The sequence below is a fragment of the Carlito syrichta genome, unplaced genomic scaffold (genome assembly GCF_000164805.1).
Source record: "Carlito syrichta isolate Samal-C Ts95f unplaced genomic scaffold, Tarsius_syrichta-2.0.1 Scaffold316037, whole genome shotgun sequence".
In the NCBI taxonomy this organism is placed as follows: Eukaryota; Metazoa; Chordata; class Mammalia; order Primates; family Tarsiidae; genus Carlito; species Carlito syrichta.
This window is the reverse complement of record NW_007260133.1, coordinates 417,321-440,897: the sequence shown is the minus strand read 5'-3', so window position 1 is coordinate 440,897 and position 23,577 is coordinate 417,321. Positions and strand designations below refer to the sequence as shown.

The following is a 23,577-nucleotide window of genomic DNA, read 5'->3' as shown; positions in this document are numbered from 1 at the left end:
CCTCTCACACTCCCACTTACACACAGAAACACACGCAGAATTGTCCATGCAATTATTCACACACACAGGGATGCATACAGTCTGACTGGCTGTGCCACCATCTTCCTGGAAATCTGGAAAAAGTTTCTTAAAAGATAATGAAATGCACTGGCCATGAAGGAGCATCATGATAAGTTATGTTTTAAGAATTCCTATTATTGAAAGATATCAGTAGAAGACAGAGTGAGAGATGGTATTTGCAACACATATAACTTATATAGCTCTTACCTACAATATGTAAAAAACTATAAATTGATAATAAAATGTTGCTAACCCTTTAGAACAGTGGGTAAAAGACTTGAACAGGCATTTCATAAAAAAGAAAATCTAAATGTCCAACAAACATATAGAAAAGTGATCAAACTCATCAATAATCAAGATACTGTAAAGTAAAACCACAATGAGACAGCATATAGTATAGGTATAATGGCCACAAGAGTGGCTAAAATTAATAAAGAGAATATCATGATAGTGAGTTATATAACACTGAAAATTTTAAAAAATGATGAGGGAAGTTTAAATTGGTACATCTCTTTGAAAACCAGTGTGACGTTTTATACTAAAATTTGATTATATATATCTCTCACATACAGTATGATGAAGCAATTCCAATCCCAGATACAGTGAGACAGAAAACATATATAAGAATGTGCATAATGACATTTGAACAAGCCACAAACTGGAAACAACCCAAATGTTCATGACCAATAGAATGACAATTCTGGACTCTTCATATAATGGAATACTATATAGCAACAAAAATGAGTGAACTAATATTTTTTTTTGCAACATGGGTATGTTTTCATAAACAAATTACTGAGCAAAAGAAGCCATATCCAAAAGAGTATCTACTCAACGATTTCATATTTGAAAGATTCCAAATCAGGCAAATTAAAGTCTAGAGTTTAGAAATGTATAGTTAGGCAATAACGCTGTAAAGAGAAGAAAGGAAGTAATTACTCGAAGTCTTAAGACAGTAGTTACCTTGGGGGAGGCCAGGGAGGGGAGTGGCATTGGGAAAGGACCACTGGAGCATATCTGGAGAGCTGGCAATGTTTTTTCATTTTGTTTTGTTTTGACTTGATTTATATGTGTTTGATATTTCATAAGAAAAATGTTTCTAAAAATAAAACTAATAAAAGCAACAAACAAACAAGTGGGTTGGATGGGGCTCTATGCTAGCAATAAAATGCAGTGATTATCTGTGGACCACGGGATCACCAAGAAATGCTTAGGCTCAAAAGGTGTAGGTTAAAGGCGAGCAAAATATTTAAAAATAAAGAAATAGGACTTGGATGCTGAATATACAAAGCTTAAAAAAAACACTATGAAATAAAACAATGTAATTCTGGGCAAAATTGACTTTAAAATAAAAAATTCAATTTCAAATTGTTTTCTATAATCGAGGGTTTCGTCTTTAGGCATTTTCACGCTCAGCTGCATGACTTATTAGATGGCAGTGCCTAATGATTAACTATAAAATTACATAGAGGCTAGAGTAGACAGCGTAAGTATGTGATTAAGGAAAAATCAAGTGTTGCCATTTGAGTACTTACCTCACTACTCTCTCTCACCTGCTGAAATGAGCGTTCTGCTTGTTTGGAAATGGTCATGGGGCTTTCTTATGCAATTGGGGTAAGTGGTGAGGAACTGCTAAGACTACCAAGATCCATGCTGGAAGGGACACATGGATTTGATCCGTGAGGGAAAACCTTTGAAGAACTTACAGTGAGAGGGGACTTTGAGTAGTGCTGCCACGTAGGTGTTTGTGTTTATGTACGTGTGTATTTTACAAGGTTTTGTTGAACATTATGGATGCAATAGCTATCAAACCTGCCTGCCTTCTGCCGTCTACCCCATTTCAATTGCTTCACCTTGCCTCCACTCATTGACTTTTCTGGAGAAGCTGCAGTAAAAATTTGCATACTTTCACTTGTTTTTGGATTATTGATTAGTGTTTCTTCAAATGCAAACCTTTTTGCCTTCTTCAATCAGATCCCTTAAGAAAGCACGGTAAGCAGGAGGTATTGTAGCTCCAGGGAGGTTCAGGTAAGGTGGGTGATGGAAACCAGAGGCAAAGAGTGGCTGTAGCTTGCAACTGCAGAGGGACAAGTGAACTGCTCATTGAGAAATGTTTACTTCTGTTACATGGAGCAATGCCAGAATACCACAATTCTCATTGTGAAAAACATTTTAATACTTTAAGAGCAGATAACTTAGCCCCATATATGAGGAATTTCTTTACTTTGAGAATGATTTCTGATTCTACGAAGAATTCTGTAGCACAAATATGAGATGATTTGTCATCTTTATAACCAATCTGGCTGTAACATTTTCATAGATATTGGGGATGCAGCTCTTTGATTCAATAACTTTTTCTATTTGAGAAAGCTAGTTACAAAGAGAAAGACAGTCTGATCTTGAAAACTGTTGATCTTGATAAAATTGCAATAATTTAAAGAAGAAAGAGTAAAATGAGAAATTTTAACTTCATGTTTTAGAGAACATAAGAATGTATTATTCTTACTGGTAAATGATGACTGAACAAGAATGAGGTTATAAATTTCAGTGAAAAGCAATTTTTAAAGATCTATTTTAAAACAATATATTATTTCTCTGAACATACGTATTTACTCTTGGGATTTAAATTGCATTCGAAAGACAAAATATGACTCTATCCTCGTAAGTGTTAAAGTAATTGATATCTGATCCAGAAAACTTTTCTATTAAATATTACTAACCACAGATCCATTACTGAATATTTATTTATTTAGCAAATAAATCTTGATATTTTCATCAAGAGAAGACAGGATATGCTTATTGTATTACTTTATTATTATTGAAGTACAACCATGCAAGAATAAGAACTATGCATTATTGCATTATTTCATTGGAATATATGAATAAAAATCCCAAGCAAAATCTTTATAAATAAAAATATAATAATTCTGGGCTGGTAAATTATTATTTCTTTCATACATTCTGACTACTCTGCATGAATCAAATTAGATTTTTCCTTAAATAAGAAAAATGGATAGCTACACTGCTAAAAAATCAGTAGTTTTTTCTCCATGAAATATAATACAGTGCAGCTAGCTCTATTACAATATGACTTTAAGATTTTGGTGGGTCTTATCATACTCCTGAGACAGAAGAGGATGCACAGTCAGTTTCTGAGCATGTATAAACCTGGTTATCCCACAAGGCAGTTTTGAATTTTACCTTTCTCATCAGAAATTATGAAAACAATATCATCCTACTACCTGTCACTGAAGGGGAATGGGTTTTTCCATGAGAAATCACTATAAATTTCTAATTTAATTGGTTTAGCCAATACAATTTGAAAATATTTAGACCTAATTACATTTCAAAGTGAGTTAACTTTATACTTTTCCCCTTTTGCATCTGTTTGTCAAGTGGAAATTCCTGACAGGGTGACTGTGACTTGGGGGCTGGCTGGGGAGAAGGCACTGCCGGGAGGCGCATTCTCCCTGCGTCACCAGCTTCACTGCCAGCTTTTGCTGGGCTCACTGCACTGTCACATGACCAGGAGTGAGGTATTCGACACTGTCTAGGCTTGATGAAGGTGACCTGGAGTCGGGCAGAGTTTCCGAGTTGGAGGTTTGTTTGCCAGCCTCCGCTGGGAGAAGTAAACATGTAAGTCTCCAAGTTTTAATGATAATAATTACTTCTCCAGCAAAACTTTGATAGGTAGACTCTTCATCCAAGATCTTTGAGGTACAGATTGTATGACCTTCATTTGTTGATTGTTTATTTAGATGACTTCTACAATTTAGAAATTCTGACATATAGCCTTGTTTACCTTGCTGCAGTGAAAACTTCAGAATTTAAAATAGAATTTTATCTCCCATGGGATAATTGTATTTAATCTGCCCGAAATACTATCTTTCTGTGGGTGGATATGAACGTGTTTAAGAGCATTCACCTGTAGCTGAGTGAGTGTGAGATAGGAAAACAGACGTATGTACAAACTCTAAGTGTTTTTGAGGATGGTAATGATTGCATATGAAGGAATGTTTATTTAGTCTTTGAGTAAGAAAAACATGTTGTGTGTACTGTAGATGGCGTAGGAAGCTGCATACTTGTTACAATGTCAGGCAACTAAATGTATTAAAGTAGAGTTACCAGGTTTAACAAAGAACCCTAAATCTCAGTGGTCTAAAGCAAGAGAATTGTGTTTTTTGTTCATGGAGGTATTCCGTGGATGACCTTCCACATGGTTATTCGGGATCCAGCTTCTTTTGTCTTGTAGCTCCTTTAGCTCTATGGTCCTCTCCACTCAGCAGTGGATGGGGAAAGAGGGTTTTACATGGAAGGGTTTTATGAGCCAGGCCAGGAAGTGGCACATATTATTTCTGCCCACATTTCATTGGCCATTACTCTGTCACAAAAGCTCACCTAATTGCAAGGCAGGCTGATGGAAAAAAAAGCAAGTTTGTTAAACTAGCTCGTTTTTGTCACACTCTGTGGCAAGGACCTCTACTTCCAAATTGCCCTTCTGTTTTTTCCTACATCATTCCTTTAATTAGAGTCGGCCTTCCATTCCACAATTAGTGTCTTGGTCTTAGTTGAAAATATTATCTAGGAGAAAGGAACAATATAGTCCAATATTCACTGTGAAGTATAAGCTACTAAGTCAGGTCCTTTTTTAGGAACAGGTGTATTCTTAGCCCTGCCTAGAACAGTGTTCAGAATATATGTGCTCAACCAATGTTTGCCGAATAAATAAAAGATAAACAGACCACCCATCTCCATTGTAGATGCTCTTCTTGTCCTAAGGGTCCTGGGTTGCCGGAGCATGGAGAAAGGGAGAAATGACAGAGTAATATAGCAAGTTAGAGGGAGGAATACAAGTACTTCCTGTCTCCTGTGGAGTGGAAGGGATTTCTAGAGTGAAAACAGCAAGTGGCCAGGTTTACAAACCAGCATTCCACTGGGACGAGGGAATTTCAGAGTGGTTCTAGGCTGGGCAAACTGGTGTGGTAGCCGTGCTTGGTGTTTGAACGAAGAAGCAACTACATCAAGAGACAGCATGGGGAACCCACAGAGGTACCTTGGGTCACTTCCTGCGTTACATGAATGAGCCCATCAGGTCTTGCTCAAGCCACCAGAGCTGATCTCAAGTGGCACTAGCCATGCAATCAGCAGCTGTGCCAGCCTGCTCCAGAAGAAGACTTCTTCCTCAGGTGTTCACTGAACTCTTTGGACACTGGGTATACTTGAGTTCTGTGAAAGCTGAAACCAGATCACAGGGAGAAGAAAACCCTATGAAAAGGATAAAGAAGCTGGTGAATGTGGTTATATAGTTATGGGGAGAGATTAAATTTTAAAAATGATTGGATCATAATGAGTGCCCTGGGATGGGACAGAATATATTTCTGTCTCTTGGCAGAGCAAAAAAGATGGAGGATAGGTAAAAAGTATAGAGTCTTATGTTTGCACACATCTATGTGATTGGCCAATCATACCAGCCACATGAATATTTGTTGAAATAAATCATTGAATACATTTCTGTCAAGATAGAGGTTTCTTCTATACCCACAAGGCCCATAAAAAGCGGGTTCCAGTTTTGGGGGGGTGCCAAGAAAACAAAGTAGCTACTCCTCTAGGTCCTATCTCTCTGTGTTACTCACTTCCTAGCTATTGCCTTTGCCTGTTACTGCCTGCTTTTATCATCTCTCTGTACCTACTGGGAGAGATGTCCAGAGCCTAAGAATAACACTTTACCTTTCCTTTTCCCACGCTTTGTGCGCTCACTTACCTTGGAACTACCTGGAGGAAAAGAAGCTATACCTCTAAGGCGGTGCACACACGACTTGTAACAAGAAACAGTTGTTTCATCATCATTCCAGCAATGGTTTTGGGATAGACCTTTAGTGATTTGCAACAGAAGTAAATAATGCCACCAATGCAATAGTGTTGTTAGCCTGAAGCACAACTTCCATAGAGCAAAGAACCTTGTCAGTCCCAATGAAATTTAAATTCTAGACTCCTTTCTCTACCTTATGTTCCTTCTCCAGAAACTGTCTTTCCACTTAAAGTTCTCATATGGCACTGTCACACTCTAGAAATTAGTAATTAGGAAATAATAGAAACAGTCATTAGTAACTTATAATTATCATCTCTTCCAAAGTATAAGATCCTTTAGCATGAATCGTCTTGACAACAGATCATAATTCATCTTGATAACAGGTTTGATGGAGTTACATGAGACATGAGTCTGACTCATTAATGTTATTATTGTTTTTAAACTCTCAGTGGCAACAGTGCTTCTTAAGTATTAATTAATCTTCATGACTGCTCTGTGAAATAGGTTAAATATAACTACACTCATTCTATCAGAAAAGAAATTGGCAAACTCGTGTTCTCCTCCAAAGAAATCTCTCTTCATTACCAGTAGATCTGAGAATAGAAATGGAAATAGTTGAATCTGACTCATTTTTCCATGCTGCTCGAGAGGTATGACTTTTATGTGGTGTCTGTACCTCCCTCCAAAAAAGCCCTTGCATATTCATCAAAATGAGTAATTTATAATAATTAGCAAAAATGTGAGTTCTGAGAAATTTTTACATATTTTATTATGAAATGCTTAAATTTAGTAAGTCAGCCTGAATGGTCATTATAGCATGTACTTTTTTTCTCCTCCCTTTCTCTGTCCTCAAATCCCATTGTTTCTTAGGGATTTACTATTCAGTGATCACTAGTGAAATTTACTTATTATTGTTTCTCTGAAGATCTTGAGACAATTTGGAGAAAAATAAAAAATCCGCAGAACATAAACTGAATGCTTCTGTCACATGGAAATAGTAAGACAATGGCATGTTTCAGGGTTCAAATCCAAGGCCTGCCACCAACAATTTGCTTTGTATATTGGGAAAAGCTGTTTGTCTTCTCTGGTAACTGTTTTTTAGTTCCCAAATGGGAGTCATTTTACCTCATGAACTACATAAAAAGCAAGAGATAATAAATGTAGCATACGTGGCACCTTGAAAGTGATCAATACTTATTTTGATACAAGCATATAATGTGTAATGATCAAATCTGGGTAATTGGGTTTCATTTCTTTGTGTTGATTTTTAGCTAAAATTATTTTCATTGACCAAAAATTGACCTCCATGTTCTGAACTCTTCTCTTTGGAGACATGATGCAACATGTCCAATTCTTGTTTTAATAAAAATTCTGATTCTATCAAAAAAAAAGTGATCAATAATGGAGTACATTATTCATCCCTGATTCAGTGACTCGGCATCAAAGCTCTCCAAGAAGGAATTAAGGGATTTTAATAGGAGGATGTGATATTAGATGTGTGTATGTGTTTAGAGATTTTACTCTGCACAGCAGTTATTGCTGAGTTGCTCTTAATTCAGTACCAAAAAAAATTCTCTTAATTCAAAATAACACTTGACACACCGTAGGTAGTAAAAAATATGTGAGTATGAATCAACATAAAAGTAAGTGATTTCCAAAGACAAAAAGAGGAAAGAAGCACAATACCAGTGTGAGTCCTCTATGGGACCTTTGGTTAACCAGATCTCATTTGGATACCAGTGATTCAAGAACCTAAGGAAAGAGGGAGGTTTGATGTGTGAGGGAGATGGCAGAAGAAGGTGGAAAAAACGGGCACTGGAGAAGGTATTTGTCATCAGGAAAATATGAAAATCACTGACTTTAGTGTCGTTAGGACAGGGGCAAGGTTTCACCACAGGTCATATCTTCATTTTTTTACACCTTAGAGTTTCTGGGTCTTACCCCTACCTCTTGAGATATAAAAATAAGAAGGCACAAGAAATGTTGTACTAAACCTTTAAGTCTGGCCTTACTTAAAACCTTAAAAATAACTGTTCATTTAACTCATCAAATGAAAACAGCATACCCTTAATACAGAAACAATACACAAATAAACCAGAAAGGACCCTGTATTTGTTTTAATGGAAGCAAAGCATCAAATGATAACCTAAAGATAGTGAATCTTACCTGCATAGATATATTCCACATATGCAGGATGAGTTTTTGTGAAAACATCTTTTACTTTTTCTATTTTATCAGCTCTTATTTTTGTGGCAAACGGTGTGTACATAACTGAGAAAGATTCAGTTCTGGTGATGGCTTCTTCAATCATGGCCTGAGAGAAAGCAAACAACCCATTTGGCATCAATAACAATATATTACTTTTTAAGAATGTAAAAAATATAATTACCTTTATGGATGATTTAAAAATCTATATACTGTACTGCAAAGATAACATATTTGGGTCTTGAATATTCATTAGAACAAAAATTTAATTAGTTCTGGAAATACTATTTCATATTAAGAAAACCAATTAAATGAAGAAGGTTTGTAAACAGGCACCTCTAAACTGAGCTTGTTTTAAGATAAAAATAAAAATTCTATTTTCCAGGGTGTCTTTTTTTTACTTGATTTTAAAAGTTAAATTCTGAAGTCTAACATTATAATTAACTTACTCTTGAGCAGACATTGGTGAGTAATTGGTACAGAGATTTCTCTAAAAAACTAAATGAAATATCTAAAGTATGTTCTATAAATAACATGGCAAACTAGACCGATAACATTTTTTTCTTCTTCCAATACCTGGTAAAGCCTTTTGGAATAGAAAATCCTTTCTCGACTTCCTCCTAGCAAAACTTCCCTTCCCTACTGATCTTAAGAGACATTTAACATGGTTTTGGCTATTTAAGACTTTCTTTAAATTATTTTTGCTCATGTACCATTGTTAATAAAGACTTACCATCACTCTGAGTTTCCTGTTTTAAATAGGTCCATTACTATTGGTAACAGACCAAAAAGAAAGTTATGTGAAGTTTTAAGAGGAATTTATTCCTTTCCTACAACTTTTCCTTCTAATGAGATTTGAACATTGAATAGAAAGTAGAAGTGTCTATCGTTGCCTCATTTTGGGGGGAAATAGCGTAAAAGCACATTACAAAAAATTTATATTTAGGAATACAATTTTCCCTGACGACTAAGGTGCCGGCAGTCAATAAGGAAAAGTAATAAATAAGCAATTTCAACAGAGGAAAAAACCATTTAATGAACAGCAATTTACTACGTGTACAGTATTTTGCAAACAACTTTCTTATTGCGATGAAAAGATAGGAGTTGATTTCAAACTGAGACGTCTCCGTGGACGTCTTTATTGTCTCCTCCATTCCTCCGTGACTTCAGGCGCCCGCCAGGATGTCTGCACCGTATGTAAGAGCAGCTCTGCAAGAATCTGGGGGGTTCAAAAGGTCTTTCTCTGAGGCTGGTTGAAAAAATGATGCAAAAATTAACGGTAGGCAAGTTTCTGAAAGACTGCACGACTGAACTCACCTTGCCCAGAACACTGTCCTTGTCGAGGGTTCAGGGAACCGCGAGGGAAGCACAGCACGGTCTCCGGGCCGGACCCAGCGCCGGCCCTCGACGCGGGAGAGGCGCCTGCGAGCGCGGCCCGGCCGGGCTGCCCGGGCCCGTCGTCCGCAGCCGTGGGTCAGGAGCTCAGACGCGGGGTCGGGGCCCGGGCAGTACGGGTCCTGAGCGGGACTGGAAGCTGCCCTGGGATGCTGGGATGGACGGCCGCCACCAGGCAGGTGTGTGGCTGCGCGCGCGCGCGTGTGTGTGTGTGTGTGTGTGTGTGTGTGTGTGTGTGTGTGTGTGGAGGGCGGCGGCTGCGTGCGTGCGTGCGTGCGTGTGTGTGTGGAGGGCCGCGCAGACGCAAGGTGTGTGGCTGCGTGCGTGCGTGCGTGCGTGTGTGTGTGAGTGTGCGTGTGCGGGCAGTACGGGTCCTGAGCGGGACTGGAACCTGCCCTGGGATGCTGGGATGGACGGCCGCCACCAGGCAGGTGTGTGGCTGCGCGCGTGTGTGTGTGTGTGTGTGTGTGTGTGTGTGTGTGTGGAGGGCGGCGGCTGCGTGCGTGCGTGCGTGTGTGTGCGTGGAGGGCCGCGCAGACGCAAGCTGTGCCGGGTCTCAGTTGTAAGGGCTGATCTGACTTCGCCGCCTTGGCAAGCCGTAGGTTCCCAGACGAGTCTCCCGCTCGGACTGGGTGGCTTCAGCGACAGAAGTTCACTTCCCCTCAGTTTTGGAGACCGGAAGTCCAAGATCCAGGTGCCAGCAGGGCTGGTTTCTTCTGAGGCCTCGCTTCTGGACTTGTAGATGGCCTCCTCTCCCTGTGTCTTCACATGGCCACTCCTCTGTGTATGTGTGTGTCTTGATCGCCTCTTCTTTCTTTTTGTTTTTTGGTTTTGTTGAGTTGGACTCTCACTCTGTCGCCCGGACCGGAGTGCGGTGGCCGGGAAGGCCATCCACTCACCTCAGCCTCCCAAAGGCGCGGGATTACAGGCTGAGCCACCGAGCCCGGCTTGATCTCCTCTTCTTACAAGGCCACCAGTTGTACTTGATTGGGACCCCCTGGGCCCTCATTTTAACTTCGTTACCTCTTAAAAGACCCTGTCTCCAAATATGGTCTCATTCTGAGGTACTGGGATTAGGAATTCAACATGTACATTTTGGGGAGACACAATTCAGCCCATAACAGTTCCTAACACATAAACACATTTTTTGACGGCCTCTCTGAACATCTTGGGGAAGGGTATACTGCTTTAAATTCTGGATTAAAAAATTTAGCAAAGGTATCTAATCCTTCAATTTGCTTCCAGAAAGACATTAACAGCATCCTAGTCAGGCCAGGATAGAAGAAAACACTCTCTCCACCCCATTTCTTTTCCAACTGCTGGCAGCTTAGGTGGCTGCTGGCAGGGTAGATTCGTGAAGCCATCTCACAGTGGGGACGGGAAGAAGACTCGTGCCTGAGAGCCCACACCAGCTTTTTTACAAGTGGCAGAAGTGTGGTTTGTATGTGGCAGCTTGCTCTGCTCGTTGAAGGATCGTACTCTTGGCTTAATGCTCAAAGAATTGTATTCAGGCCTTCCCAGGGCTCTCACTTGGAGGACATGACCTGGAGCGCAGCCTCCCTCTCGCCCCTCTGAGAAAGAACCAGTAGAGATGGGTTCTTTTGTGGCTTCTGCTCTCCAGCCTGGAGGTGGGTAAGGAAGAGGGTGAGTGAACAGAGTGCGTGTGTGATTTACAAATAAGAACTGATTTCTCCATGGAGATGCTTTCTCAAAGGAAATTATTATAGCTCCAGGAAGAAATGTTACAACATAGAGTAGAAATGAGAATACAGATGACCCTTTCACCATATTCCGAAACATCCTTGCTGTGTTTTAATGTACTAATATTTTTTGTTCTTAGAGAAAGTCAATCTTAAGGCTTTGAACTTGTCTCACGTTGCTGTTGGAAAGCAATAGAGTAATATTATATACACATATATGTAATATATATAAGACATATATATATAGCATTGTTGGTACATTATTGAATAAATTACTAGAGAAATGATCTAGAAAATAATTTAGCCTCTGTACTTTATTAAAATAGCAGAATTTTTTGACTGTTTTTGTTTGGACACCAAAATATCAAATTTTCAGTTCGTGGTGGTAGTAATTTGGTAATTTAGAGTTGGAATTGCCTTGCAAATTAAAAATACATATTCTTTAGGATTTTAAAAACTAGAATAATTTGAAATAACCATAGACATTCAAATATAAAATGTAGATTTTGATTTGCTTTTTATGATCAGTCAAAGATTTTCTTGATTTTTGAAAAAAAGGAATAGACCAGATAAGGAAATGCCAGTTATAAAAAATAATCTGTACTAAAAATGAAGGCAGATTTTAAATACTTTTTAATGTGACATAAATATTCTGCAATTGAATCATTCTTTTCCCAACATGTGAATTTCTCTGATGTCAGTAAATGTTGCACGTGTGCAGAGAATAGGGCAAACAATCAGTCCATGTGCCCTGGTGTTAAATGTACATTGCTGTTAATTATACTTTTTCTGCTGCTACTCAAAAATCAGCTTTGAAATTAAGTGTTTACATTCGTGAGTTCTAATAACTCTCCATTGTTACTCTCACATTTAGCAAGTTTTAAAGCTTATATTATTGTTATATAAGCCAAGAGTATATGTAGGCAGATCATTTTCTGTTAGAAACAGTAACATAATAATTTCTTCTTGTACTTTAGCTTAGTAAAAAGAACCTCTTGCTACCTTAAAAATCAACTTGCCTGGAATAATTGTACAAGAGAGACCATGGGAGAGTAAGGAGGAGATAGACTCCATCGAGAGTCAAAGAAAAGCAATAAAAGAGAGGAAAACAGATGACTAGCAAAAAAGAAACCAAATTCTCCTCCCTCATCCAAATGAATCCTTCCTGGTAAATTTTTAAGAGAACTCAGGAGGCCAGAATAAAGCTGGCAGAAACTATAAACCTCAAATCTTTTGAGAGTGATAGGATTAAATCATTCCCCCCCCTTTTTTTTTCTTTGCTGGAGGATTTGGGCAAATTGTAATTTTTTATACAGTGTGCCTGGTCATAGTGATTCAGTAAGTGGGGATCTTGTCACTTCTGAGTAGAAAATGTGATCAGATTATTATAGATTATTAAATTATTCCTTTATTGCTCCCAATCTTAGGGTTAACCATAATTAGAATAAAAGGATTTACTTAGAAGATTAGATCTGGAAGGAACTTTAGGAATTTTCCAGCCCAATTCCTTAAGATTTGGAGAGGTTTAAGTGACCTTTCTAAGGACTAACTGTGACATTAAGCAAGTCTATAGAATTTAAAATTAGAGTCTTCAATATTATGTTTTATATTTTAGTTTCTTTTTTGAAAATGATGGCTTTACCTACTGGGCACACAGTAGGCATTTTCCAGGCTCCCTTGTGGCTGTGTGTGGGCCGAAGGAATGCAGGAGGGAGTGACATGAACTTTCCTCAGGCCTGGTCGATGAAGCTCTGCCTGGCATACTCCGCTGTTTTCTTTTCCTGCCAGTCACCTGGAGAAAGCGGACTCCCAGGAGGAGGGGAAGATGGCGTTGCATGATGGAAGCAGTGTGGGTTCCTGGGTTGTGACTAGAGGAGACCCAGTTAGAAGTACCCACACTGGATGACAGAGTGAGTGAGCAATACAATTTTATTGTTTTAAGTCACTGAAATCTTGTGATTGTTTGTTAAAGTAGTCTACCCTAATGCACTAATAATAATAAATGGAAATTGGGATCTGTCTCATAATCCGTTTTTATCTACCAAGGCTTTCAGATTATAGCAAAAAGTAAAGAAAAACATGGCATTTTAAGAGATAAAAAATCTTTCATTTAGCTGTGTGACAAATGCTTTTATATATGCTATTTTCTTTAGTCCTCATAAAATCCATCTAGGTAGGTATTACTAGTGATTGAATATTATAGTTTCATTGTTTTATTTTCAGAGTTAACATTCAAAAGAAGCAGTACCACACTTGCAAGCTATAAATAATTGAGATAGGTACCTTTAGTCTTTAATGGCTAACATAGCTCTTAATTATTACATTAATAATGATGCAATTTTAAATGGCAATAATAATTTTTTAGAAAATAAAAAATAAAATTTTGTGAGCAATATTTTTCAAATTTAATTTCTGTAAATATTTATTGGTTTAATTTGGAAAGTTTATTTTCTTGAAGAAAATTAACTTTAAGAACAGATTTTCCTAAATAATTTATCTGGACTTTCCTATAAACTCAATCACTGTAATGGCTAAGATTTATATTTTTATGATGATTTTATTAATATAATTGTATGTAGGAATAAAATATATAATAATTGATTGTTTGCCCCTGACTCAGTGATCAACATTTTGATGCTGAACTATTACCCTGGATTTAAGGGAGCTCTTTTATGAAATAACATTCACTATAAATTTTATATTTTTCTGGTATAAGAGAATATTTGGCAGCTTTTCCATTACCTCTGTCAGCCCAGTGATGTGAAAGTTATAAATATTTCACACAGTTTAAATCAAGACATTTTTATTTGCATTGTCTGGAAATCATTAAAAAAAATATATATATACACACACACACACACACACACACACACACACACACTCACACATATGGATACATACACTGCTGTATGGTTACTGCTAGGGTTAGAGTTTTGATTAGATATAATGTGTATATTAACTGAATAGTTTCAGCCCTTAATTCCTAAAATTTACCCTACATTAATTTTTAGTCATTTATATTTTATAGCAAAATTTTATTTCCCTGTCTCTTTGACATAGAACTGAGGAGCTGAAGGGATCTAGCTATTATTTTGTAGTCACCAGATTTTATAACCAGGGAATCTAAGGCTTGGTGAGTTCTGGCGATTCACCAGAATTAGAGATGAAAGCAAGACGAGAGCTCAAACATAACCAATGCTTTCTCCTACACAGAGTAACTTTTTATTTTTCTAATTATATGATAAATTCCTGGGACTATAAGATCGAGCATTCCTTTACTTTTTCTTTCTCTATCCCTATCTTATTCCTACCTCTAAGAACAGCTAAAATTTGACTCCAGCACTGACAGAGAAACCAATGAACCACCTCAAACCACAACCACATCAAAATCCTCTTCATAGAAATTCAAACACAACACAGAATATTCATCATTCACACCTACTGTTCACAAGCAAGGTTGTTTTGTACATTGGCCTCTCATTAGATTTAAGATATGCCATCAACTAGCATGCCTGTCTCAAAGAGAAACATTTAAAAAATTAAGTGAAAGACTTCTTGATAGGGGAGCTTAGACAATAATGTGCTTAGGTTGGTCTAGTCTATTTAGTGGCAACACTTATATAATTTATAAATAGAATACAAAATATGTCCTTGTTCTAAAAACCCTGGATAATGTTTTGCTTGCACATTAGAGAAACACCCGCTGATAGAAACTCGGAGTCAAAAGTGTGGGTTTCAGCAGCCTCCAGAGTCTTCAGGATGCCACAGAGCTTTTATTCTTGATGATTCACCAAAAGGCATTATAGAAGTAAATAGCTATATTACCTGCAATTTTTTCATAAGGACAACTGGGTATTACTAATGAGTTTTTTAGCCTCTGTATTCAGTGGTTAATGCCAACACAGTTTGGGACCCTTTTCTGTGGTTGCGTATTTCATCTGTATATTTCATTTGTCATATGAAGACAGGCATTCCTATTGCTAATTGGGTGTTTTTTAAAATTATATTTCTTGACTAGTGGTTTTAGCTTGGTGTATGCCTTGCCAGTGCAAATAGCAAGTTGATTGGAGAGTTAAGACAAGAACTTTGTGACTTGGCTCCAAAACTTGTACTTTTTTTTTAAACCCAGAATTTGTTTTATCTCTTGGGCTACTATGGAAAATGACTTTGAGTGGAAAGGTCAGGGATGCCCTTGGATACATGTATGGTATAGAAAAAGCTACAAAGATTTGAGGATGCTAATCTGGAGACAAGATTTAGTTTCAGATGGCAGTAAGTTCTTGGATACTGCCTATGTGGGCTTTGTTTAGTTCATTCATAAGTCTGTAATACTCATTTATTAATTGAATGAGTGTGTACTGTGCTTTGGCTAACTGCTATAGATAAATTATTCAGTTAACATGTTAAAACAATGTTGGAAAGCAAGCTTTATTATCCCATTTTACAGATGAGGAAAATTCAGTCTTTGTAGAGATTCTTCAACATGGTATAGTTCATACAGCTACTTCATGACAGAGATGAGATTCAAATTAGTTATATCTTAGAGCCTCATACTCTGAGCCATTTTGCTATGCTGGCCTGTAACTGAGGCTTACAGCCCTGTCCAAGAGTAAGATAGAATTCCAAATACATGACGGTTTCTTGCATAGAGTTCCAGAGGGTGGAAGGGGGTCCGTAGCAGGAGGAAGAAAAGTTCTAGCGGAGAGTTCTAACAGGGGAGTCATTCATCTGGGAAGCCAGTAGCTTGTGACCTTATTGGTGTGCAGACCAAGAGATATGAGTCTATCTCAGATCCTGTTAAAGGGATGACTGTGCCACGTAGATGTCACTTGAAGTTGTTTTTTTTTTTTTTTTTTGAGTTGGAGTCTCACTCTGTTGCCCAGATTGGAGTGCAGTGGTTGCTCCCGGTCACCACAGCCTCGACCTGCTGGGCTCCGGCGATCCTTCCACCTCAGCCTTCCAAGTAGCCAGAATTATAGGCATGCGCTACCATGCCCGGCTGATTTTTTTGATTTATTGTAGAGATGAGGTCTCGCCGCCCAGGAGGGTCTCAAACCCGCGAGCTCAGGCAATTCACTCACCTCAGCCTCCCAAAGGTGCGGGATTACAAGCTGAGCCACCGAGCCCGGCTTAAAGTTTGTTTTTGATATCCTCCTGCCTCCCTACTGTTTCTTTTCTCCCTCACATTTCAGCTTTGCCTGGCGACCAGACACCTCTTCCTTTTTTACTGTTTTTTCTCATTTGTCTGCAGTTAATCCCTTCTAGCTTGTGGCCCCTCACAAAGGCATTTATATTTTAAAAGGGAACAGATTGCAGGAGGATGATTTTATGGGGCAGGAAGCTTCCTATACCTGACTTCCCATCATCTCATCCTAACATCAGGGTGTCTCAAAGGGTAATAACTGCACCTGTGAGAAATGCAATGAATTTGTCAAAATGTGTGTCTGTGTGTGTGTGTGTGTGTGTGTGTGTGTGTGTGTACATATATATATTTCTTTGTACTCTGTGATGACAAGAACAAATCAGAATTTCAAGTGATCTTAAATAAAATGAGATAAAGTGCTAACTTCAAGTTGTATACACTTTCAAGCAGTCTGTGTCCAGTCTCTGGTCCTATCCCTGATGTGCAGCTTACGTGAATGTTGTTGCAGGTGAGCCTCTACCTGGTAGGGAATGAGTGAAAAATGACATGAAGGCTTGCCGTGCTCATCACGGGGCTTTCCAGCACTTGAGGCCTGGCTCTGAAGTCATCCTCCTGAGGTTTCCTGGAGGTTGTTGTTCTGCACAGGTAGTTGTCTCCTGGTTTAGGCTGAACTACATCTGTAATAACACCCAGGCTTTCTTAGATAAAAATAGGTTAGCACAACAGTTACTTTATAATTCTGAGGCAAATTAAATCACACCACATGTTAAAGGCTGACATTTGAAATGCGAAGGGCTCATTGTTTGGAAGAGGAGAAATGATCATGAAAAAGAGAATGATTCAGCCCAGATTCAGAGCAGGCAGGCCATCTTCAAAAATTATTGATGGAAACACAATCATGTGAATTCAAATAAGGAGAAAAATTTATTTTTAATTGGTGTGCAATACTGCCAAAATGATGGCTGAGTATAAATAAAAACATTAAAATCTTTGAGCTTTACAGATTACCTTATACCTGGGTGAACACAGCTTAAAAAATTTCATGATTTCATGGAATAGTTATTCCACATCTCCAACTGCTAAAAAAAAAAAAAGTGACCTCAATTTCTCTGCAAGTTTGTAATCAATAACCCATAAAAATCTCTGGGAAATATAAAAGATAACTATAAAACTCTCTAAATTTGGTTTGGCTCATAGCAATTTTTGATTTTCAAATGCAAGCAAAACTGAAGAAGGAACCAACATGTTTGTAAATGTAAATTGGAACACAGTCTCTATGAAAAGAAATAACCTCACAGCCACCTGGCAGAAGAGCCACAGGACTCTTGGGAATCAAATAGCTAGACCTCAATGGATTCAAGTGAAAGAAGGCCCGAGTTGCTTGAAATCTCTAAACCCATATCGTTCTCAAATGAGAGAAAATGAAAAGAAATTTAGAAGTTGTCTTTTCTCCCTTAAGAACTGTCAGAAACCCAAAAAGCTTTTTAGGAGGAAAAAAAAAAAAGAAAAAAAGAAAAGGAAAAGGGGACTGTGTTACTGTGTTTAAATGGCATGGGCTTCATCACTTACTGATAATACTGCAAAACCAAGCCAACAACATTTAAAAAAAATTCTGAAGAAGATACAAAGTAAATAATGCTCAGAAGGGATTGAGGATTACTTTTCTTGCCTTATATAATGTCTGCATTTTCTCATTTATGTATTTATTATCTTTTTTTTAGGGATGAAGTCTTGCTATGTTGACCAGACTGGAGTGCAGTGGCTATTCACACGTTCGATCATAGTGCATTGTAGCGTCAAACTACTCCTGGACTCAAGGGACCTTCCTGCCTCACCTCCCGAGTAGAAGGAACTGCATTAGCTCTGATGCCTGAATTTTCTGACAAGCCTGAGTTGTCGACGTGCAGAGAGAGGGCTGGTGTGCAAGTGAAGTATGTTGCCCCATGCAGATCACATTCTGAAGCCCTCTAGGAATTCCTGTCCCCGGAATCTTGTATGATCTGTATACCTGACGCTTATTTAGTTGCAGAGGAGAAAGCCTTTTATTTTGTAGTGACAGTTAGGCTTCAAAGGCCCAAAACCTCCAGAGAGGTGGCACTTAGACAGAAGTTTACAGTGAGGTCAAGTAATTGAATATTCGACCCATTTTTGGAAGAAGCCTTTGGTTCTTGACACGTAGATGTGGGGTTGAAGAACCGTGATGGTGTGAGGAGAAAGGGATGGGGCAGGTAAAAAGCAATCTCAACTACTTGACAGTCTGGCTGATTCAACCATGTGCATGGTTCAGGTTCCTGCTTCTCTCCCTCCTCCCTTCTTCCCTTCCCTTCTTCCTCCCTTCCTGTCCTGGGACATGCATAGAACATCATAAGAGATTTACGCAAAGCTACACAACCAGCAACTAATGTCACGGTCACTGTCTCCTTCATAGGAACACTCAACCTTGGATCAAACACATGCTTCAATTACATCTTTCATTTAAAAGTGAACGTCTCCTACTGGCACCCTACCTCAAATAGCATCAAAGCAAAATGAAACATAGGCAGCATTTAACAACGCTGGTAACCATGGAAACATATCATTAAAGAATATATAAACAGGAATGAATAATTAGATGAGAAATTCATTTCAACATTTATCTTTTTCTAACACCCAGGAAAGGAGGCCTCTTTTACCTCTCACCTCAATTTGGACAGTTCCTCTTTAGCTTGCCTTCTAATTGAAAAATATGAGAACTCATAAAATGGGAATTTTAATATTGTCTAGCTTAATAGACAAATCTATTTATAGGCAGGTAACTAAAAAGTATTGCAACGCCCATTGATGTCTAGATGTAACACTGAATGTAAGAAAGGATATTGAAGTAGCCAAGAAGTTTGCTTTGGGAGTGAAGGGTGAACAGGAAAATATGATTTGCATGATGGTGAGAAGGGAACAGAAGTTATTAATCATTTACAATGGGAAGCACAAGTTACCTAACTTACTGTAGGTCATCTACATAGTGGGGAAATTGAGGGGAAACGCTAGGCCTTATGGATGATATCAGTTCATTGTCAGGTAGGTAGCATCACTTGTGCAGGTCACCCAGTGTTCTACCTTTGCACAGAGCAGCCCCAGATAAGCTCTGTGGTAAGCTAAGCTGGTCATCCACTTAAAAAATTGGAAATGACCTCAGACACAGAGCCCCATAGGGGTTGTATATAAGAATCAACCAGTTGGCAAGGGGCAATAGAAAAATAGAGTTTTCAGTACCCCACTCTATGCTTGGAAGCTAATATGTTAAATGATTTTCCAAGTGACTCTAACACAGTTAGTAGTCTGGAGTTTAAGAACTACTGATCTAGGCCAACTTCCTCATTATACAGAAACAGAAATTAAAACCTAGAGCAGTTGTGGCAGATGGAGTTTTGGTCTCAGTTTTTCCCCTTTCTGTAGCAATACCATATCCACACCTCTGTCATGGCTTTGCAGTGGGAAGAAGAATCGATCTTTTGCCCTTGAGCTTGACCATGTGGCTCGTTTTGGCTAATGGGATGTTAGGCAGCATGGTATAAGCAGTGAAATGTACTTATATGGTTTGGCTTCCCCTCTTGAAATTTTGCATTTTTCCATTAAAAAGAATATACAAGATCTGACAATTAAGTTCACGAGCTCACCCTAGAAAAAGTGCTCCATACCTCACCACTGAATATCCCTATGGTCACCTTTGAAATACTCCCCATGGGAAGCTATGCACCAATGCCAGCGCCTAGTCCACCCATCAAAGCAATTTTGGAACATTTTTTCTGGAGTGGCCATTAGAGCTGTCATTGTATTATCCTCGATGTCCTGAATGTCATCAAAATATCTTCCTTTCAATACTTCCATTGTCTTCAGGTAAAGGAAAAAGTCTAGATCAGGTGAGTAGGGAAGGTGTTCCAAGCAGTTATTTGTTTACTGGCTAAAAACTCCCTCACAGACAGTGCTGTGTGAGCTGGTACATTGTTGTAATGGAAGAGCTCCTTTGGGACCATTTTTGCAAATACCTTTCTCATGCTAAGATTTTCAGTTAAGACTTTCCTAACTATTTGGTCAGCCATGCTTCTCACAATCAGCTGATGATTTTAACACAGTTTGATTAATTTTTGCGATTTTTTTTTATCAATTCTGCTTATTACTGGCTGTCTTGACCTCTCTTCATCAGTGATATTTTCTCTCCCCTCAGAAAAATGTTTAATCCACTTTTATACTGCTATTTTCTTCATGGCATTATTCCTATAAGCCTGGACTAACATGTTTCTGATTTCACTTCCACTGTTGCCAAGTTTAACAAGAATTTTAATGCTTGTTCTTTACTCTAATTCAAACTCTGATATTCTTGTGATAACAGCTCTGATGGCCATTCCAGAAAAGGAGTTCTCAAATTGCTTTGATGGGTGAACTAGGCACTGGCATCGTTGCATAGCTTCCCAAGAGGAGTACTGCGAAGGTGACCATAGTGATATTCGGCAATGAAGTATGTAGCACTTTTTCTAGGATGAATTTGCAAACTTAGTGATCAGACCTCATATATCAGATAACCATTGGTCAAAGGAGGGTGAAAGACATGTGGAACATACTTGGACCTCTAGCAGCTTGGAGCTAAGCCAAACCAAACCCAGGCAAGCCCAGCCTTTATCAGTTGAATCTGAGCCAACTTGCTTATTGAAGCCACAGAGTTAGAGTGGTTTGTTACACAGTATTATTGTAGCAGTTACTGATTAACGCAGACATGAAGTGACTTATCCAAAGCTGAGTCTTAGCATTGAGACTAGAAATTATACTTCCTGAATCTGAGGCCCAACCGTTTTTCTGCTGCTCCATGGCTCTGTGCTTATTTTCTTTTGCTTTCTTTCCTACCTAGAATTAAGCACAAATATTCTTTGCCTTCATAAGGTAATGAGTTTCTTGGCCTACATTTCCCATATTCTGGAACATTCAATCAACAGTCCTCATAAGAATGAACCTTTCTCTTCATCTTGTTCCTAGGAGAATCTGCTTCCACCTTTCAAAGGAGACTAAGAAAGCTCAGGTAAATGAATTTTTACAATTGTATTCAGAAGTCACGCTTTACTGGGTTAAACACAGATATAATTTCTTTTGCGTATGACCTGGGGCTGACTAGAGACTAAATGACAAATGGTGAGAATTTATGTAGGAGACATGACAATGGATATGTGACTTTAGTGCCCTTCATAGTCTGTCTAATCTAAGTACTGTAGATCCTGGCTGCTTTTAGAGACTGCCCCTTCAAATATTTTATAAGCTCTACCTGATATGGCCAAACACATAAATGGACTACAGATATAGGCCATTAAGAGAAATGTTCATATGCTATTTCTATTTTGTTTTTGTCTGTGGAAAAATTTTTTCACATGGTAGCAAATCTGTAGAGAAGACACATTTCTCTTCCCCAGAAAGTGTAGGTGTTTTGTTAAAGATAAAAAATGTTTTTGGTTCCTTGACCTTACTTTGTAATTTCATGTTGAAGATTATATTTTTATTTGAGGTCGAGATATCATAAATTTTTACCATGTAAATGACCAACATTGGGACAACTCTGCAATATTAAGAAGAAAAATATAGAAGAAAGAAAAAGAAGTTTTCATTATTAGTGTAAGTGACCAGTTTATGTTCATTGTTAACTTATCCTACATCATTCTGTGGTGAGTGCAGAGAAATCTGTTAGTTTGCTGAAAGATGGCGCTAACAGCCAAGACCTTGGGACTTACATGGAGACACCCATGAACATAGAAACCAAGGAGCCAAAAGACTCCATCGGAGACCTGCAACCTTCTCCAAAAATTCTGATGCATTCCAAACTCAACTGAAGCACAAAAACTGATCACAATTTAAAGCACATGCTCATGTACGTAGCAAAATGTTCCCTTGATTTTTTTTTTAAATCACAAAACAACTTGGCCAAAATATTCTAATGTCAGACATTACTAGTTTGAGCTTCATGTCAAACTTATATTTACTTTGGTTGATTGATTTAACAAATATTTACTGGTCTGATTTTTTGTCATGCATTTTGATGGTATTATGGAGGAAAAAGTGATGAACAAGAAATGGTGTATGATTTAAGTAGCTTATAGTTCAGTAACTTTTTCCTGGTAAATATTTTGTGCTAGAACATATATGCTCTTTGAAGACAGGGCAATATCTATTTAGTTTACTGCTGTATCTCCAACACATAGCACTGTGCCTTATATGCAATGACTAAATAAATATTTGTTGAATAAGTATAAATGACAAGTCCGATTTGAAAGGAAAGGTATCCACTAACTTAAGAAGAGTCTGGACACACTGTATTGGAAAGGTTTCAAGGCCAAGTGACTACAGTACGGTTTATAGAAGCACATATGACAATAACATTCTGGTTGCTATTTTTTGCTTTAAGTGTTGGAAGCGGCAACTGTCTCCTGCTAGGCCTGATATCAAAGAGAAAAGGGGCTGCTGTAATAGTGAGGTTCATGTAAAGAGAAGGAGCAGTGCAGGGGTCTTAACCTGTGGCTGTGAACCCCTGAAGTCCAAGGAATGACTTTAGGGACCCACCGACTGTACACCATCTTTGAGCATGTAGCTGGGGAAGAAACTTGTCTTTGGGTTCAGCCAGCTCTGGTTTTGACCCTTGAGAGTAGGAGTAATCTACACCAAGGAAATATTTCTTTTTGGTAAGCTGCTTTTGGAAACCATAGAGGCCATTGATAGCTTTGAGATAGGGACCGTTTTAATGCCAAGCACAACTTGAATTGGATGGGAAGTCTTGGTGTTGTCTGCACAGATGGAGGACCTGTGAAGCTGGCACTGCCTCTGCCACTGCTGCTTTCCTACAGAAAGATGCTCCACATGTCAGGTTTTCTGCACGGGCCTGTGTTGGTGTCAACAGCTTTTCCAGCAATCCCAAAAGAGGTCTTTCTACTGCTGTGAAAGTCTTCGACTTCCTCAGAGCCAAGAGCTTGAATTAGTGCCTTTTCAGTAGATCCTTGTCAAGAGACAAGAGCACACCATGAGGAACTTTCCCTTTAGGGAAGTTTGTTGACATTCCAGAGAAGAGGTTTAAAAGTGATTTAGTTTGGTTAATTCTTTACAACTTTTTAAGGGAAAAGAAAATCCCTTCTCAGAGCATTTGAAAGTGAGAAATTTCAGGACTGGCTTTATAATGGCTGATATCTTATCCACATCAATGAAGCACATCTTTTGATAGAAAATGCTGAAGTTACTATTAGAGGTGCTGCTGCAAAACT

General features: G+C 38.4%; 1 protein-coding gene across 1 annotated transcript in view; it reads right to left on the bottom strand.

The window, feature by feature from the left end:
• SPATA16 (spermatogenesis associated 16) overlaps positions 1 to 23,577 on the bottom strand; it is a 250,920-nt gene that overhangs the window by 74,292 nt on the left and 153,051 nt on the right. Inside the window, exon 5 of the mRNA XM_008073725.1 lies at positions 8,036 to 8,183. Coding sequence (XP_008071916.1) covers positions 8,036 to 8,183 — 148 coding nt within the window. The remainder of the gene's footprint in view (positions 1 to 8,035; positions 8,184 to 23,577) is intronic.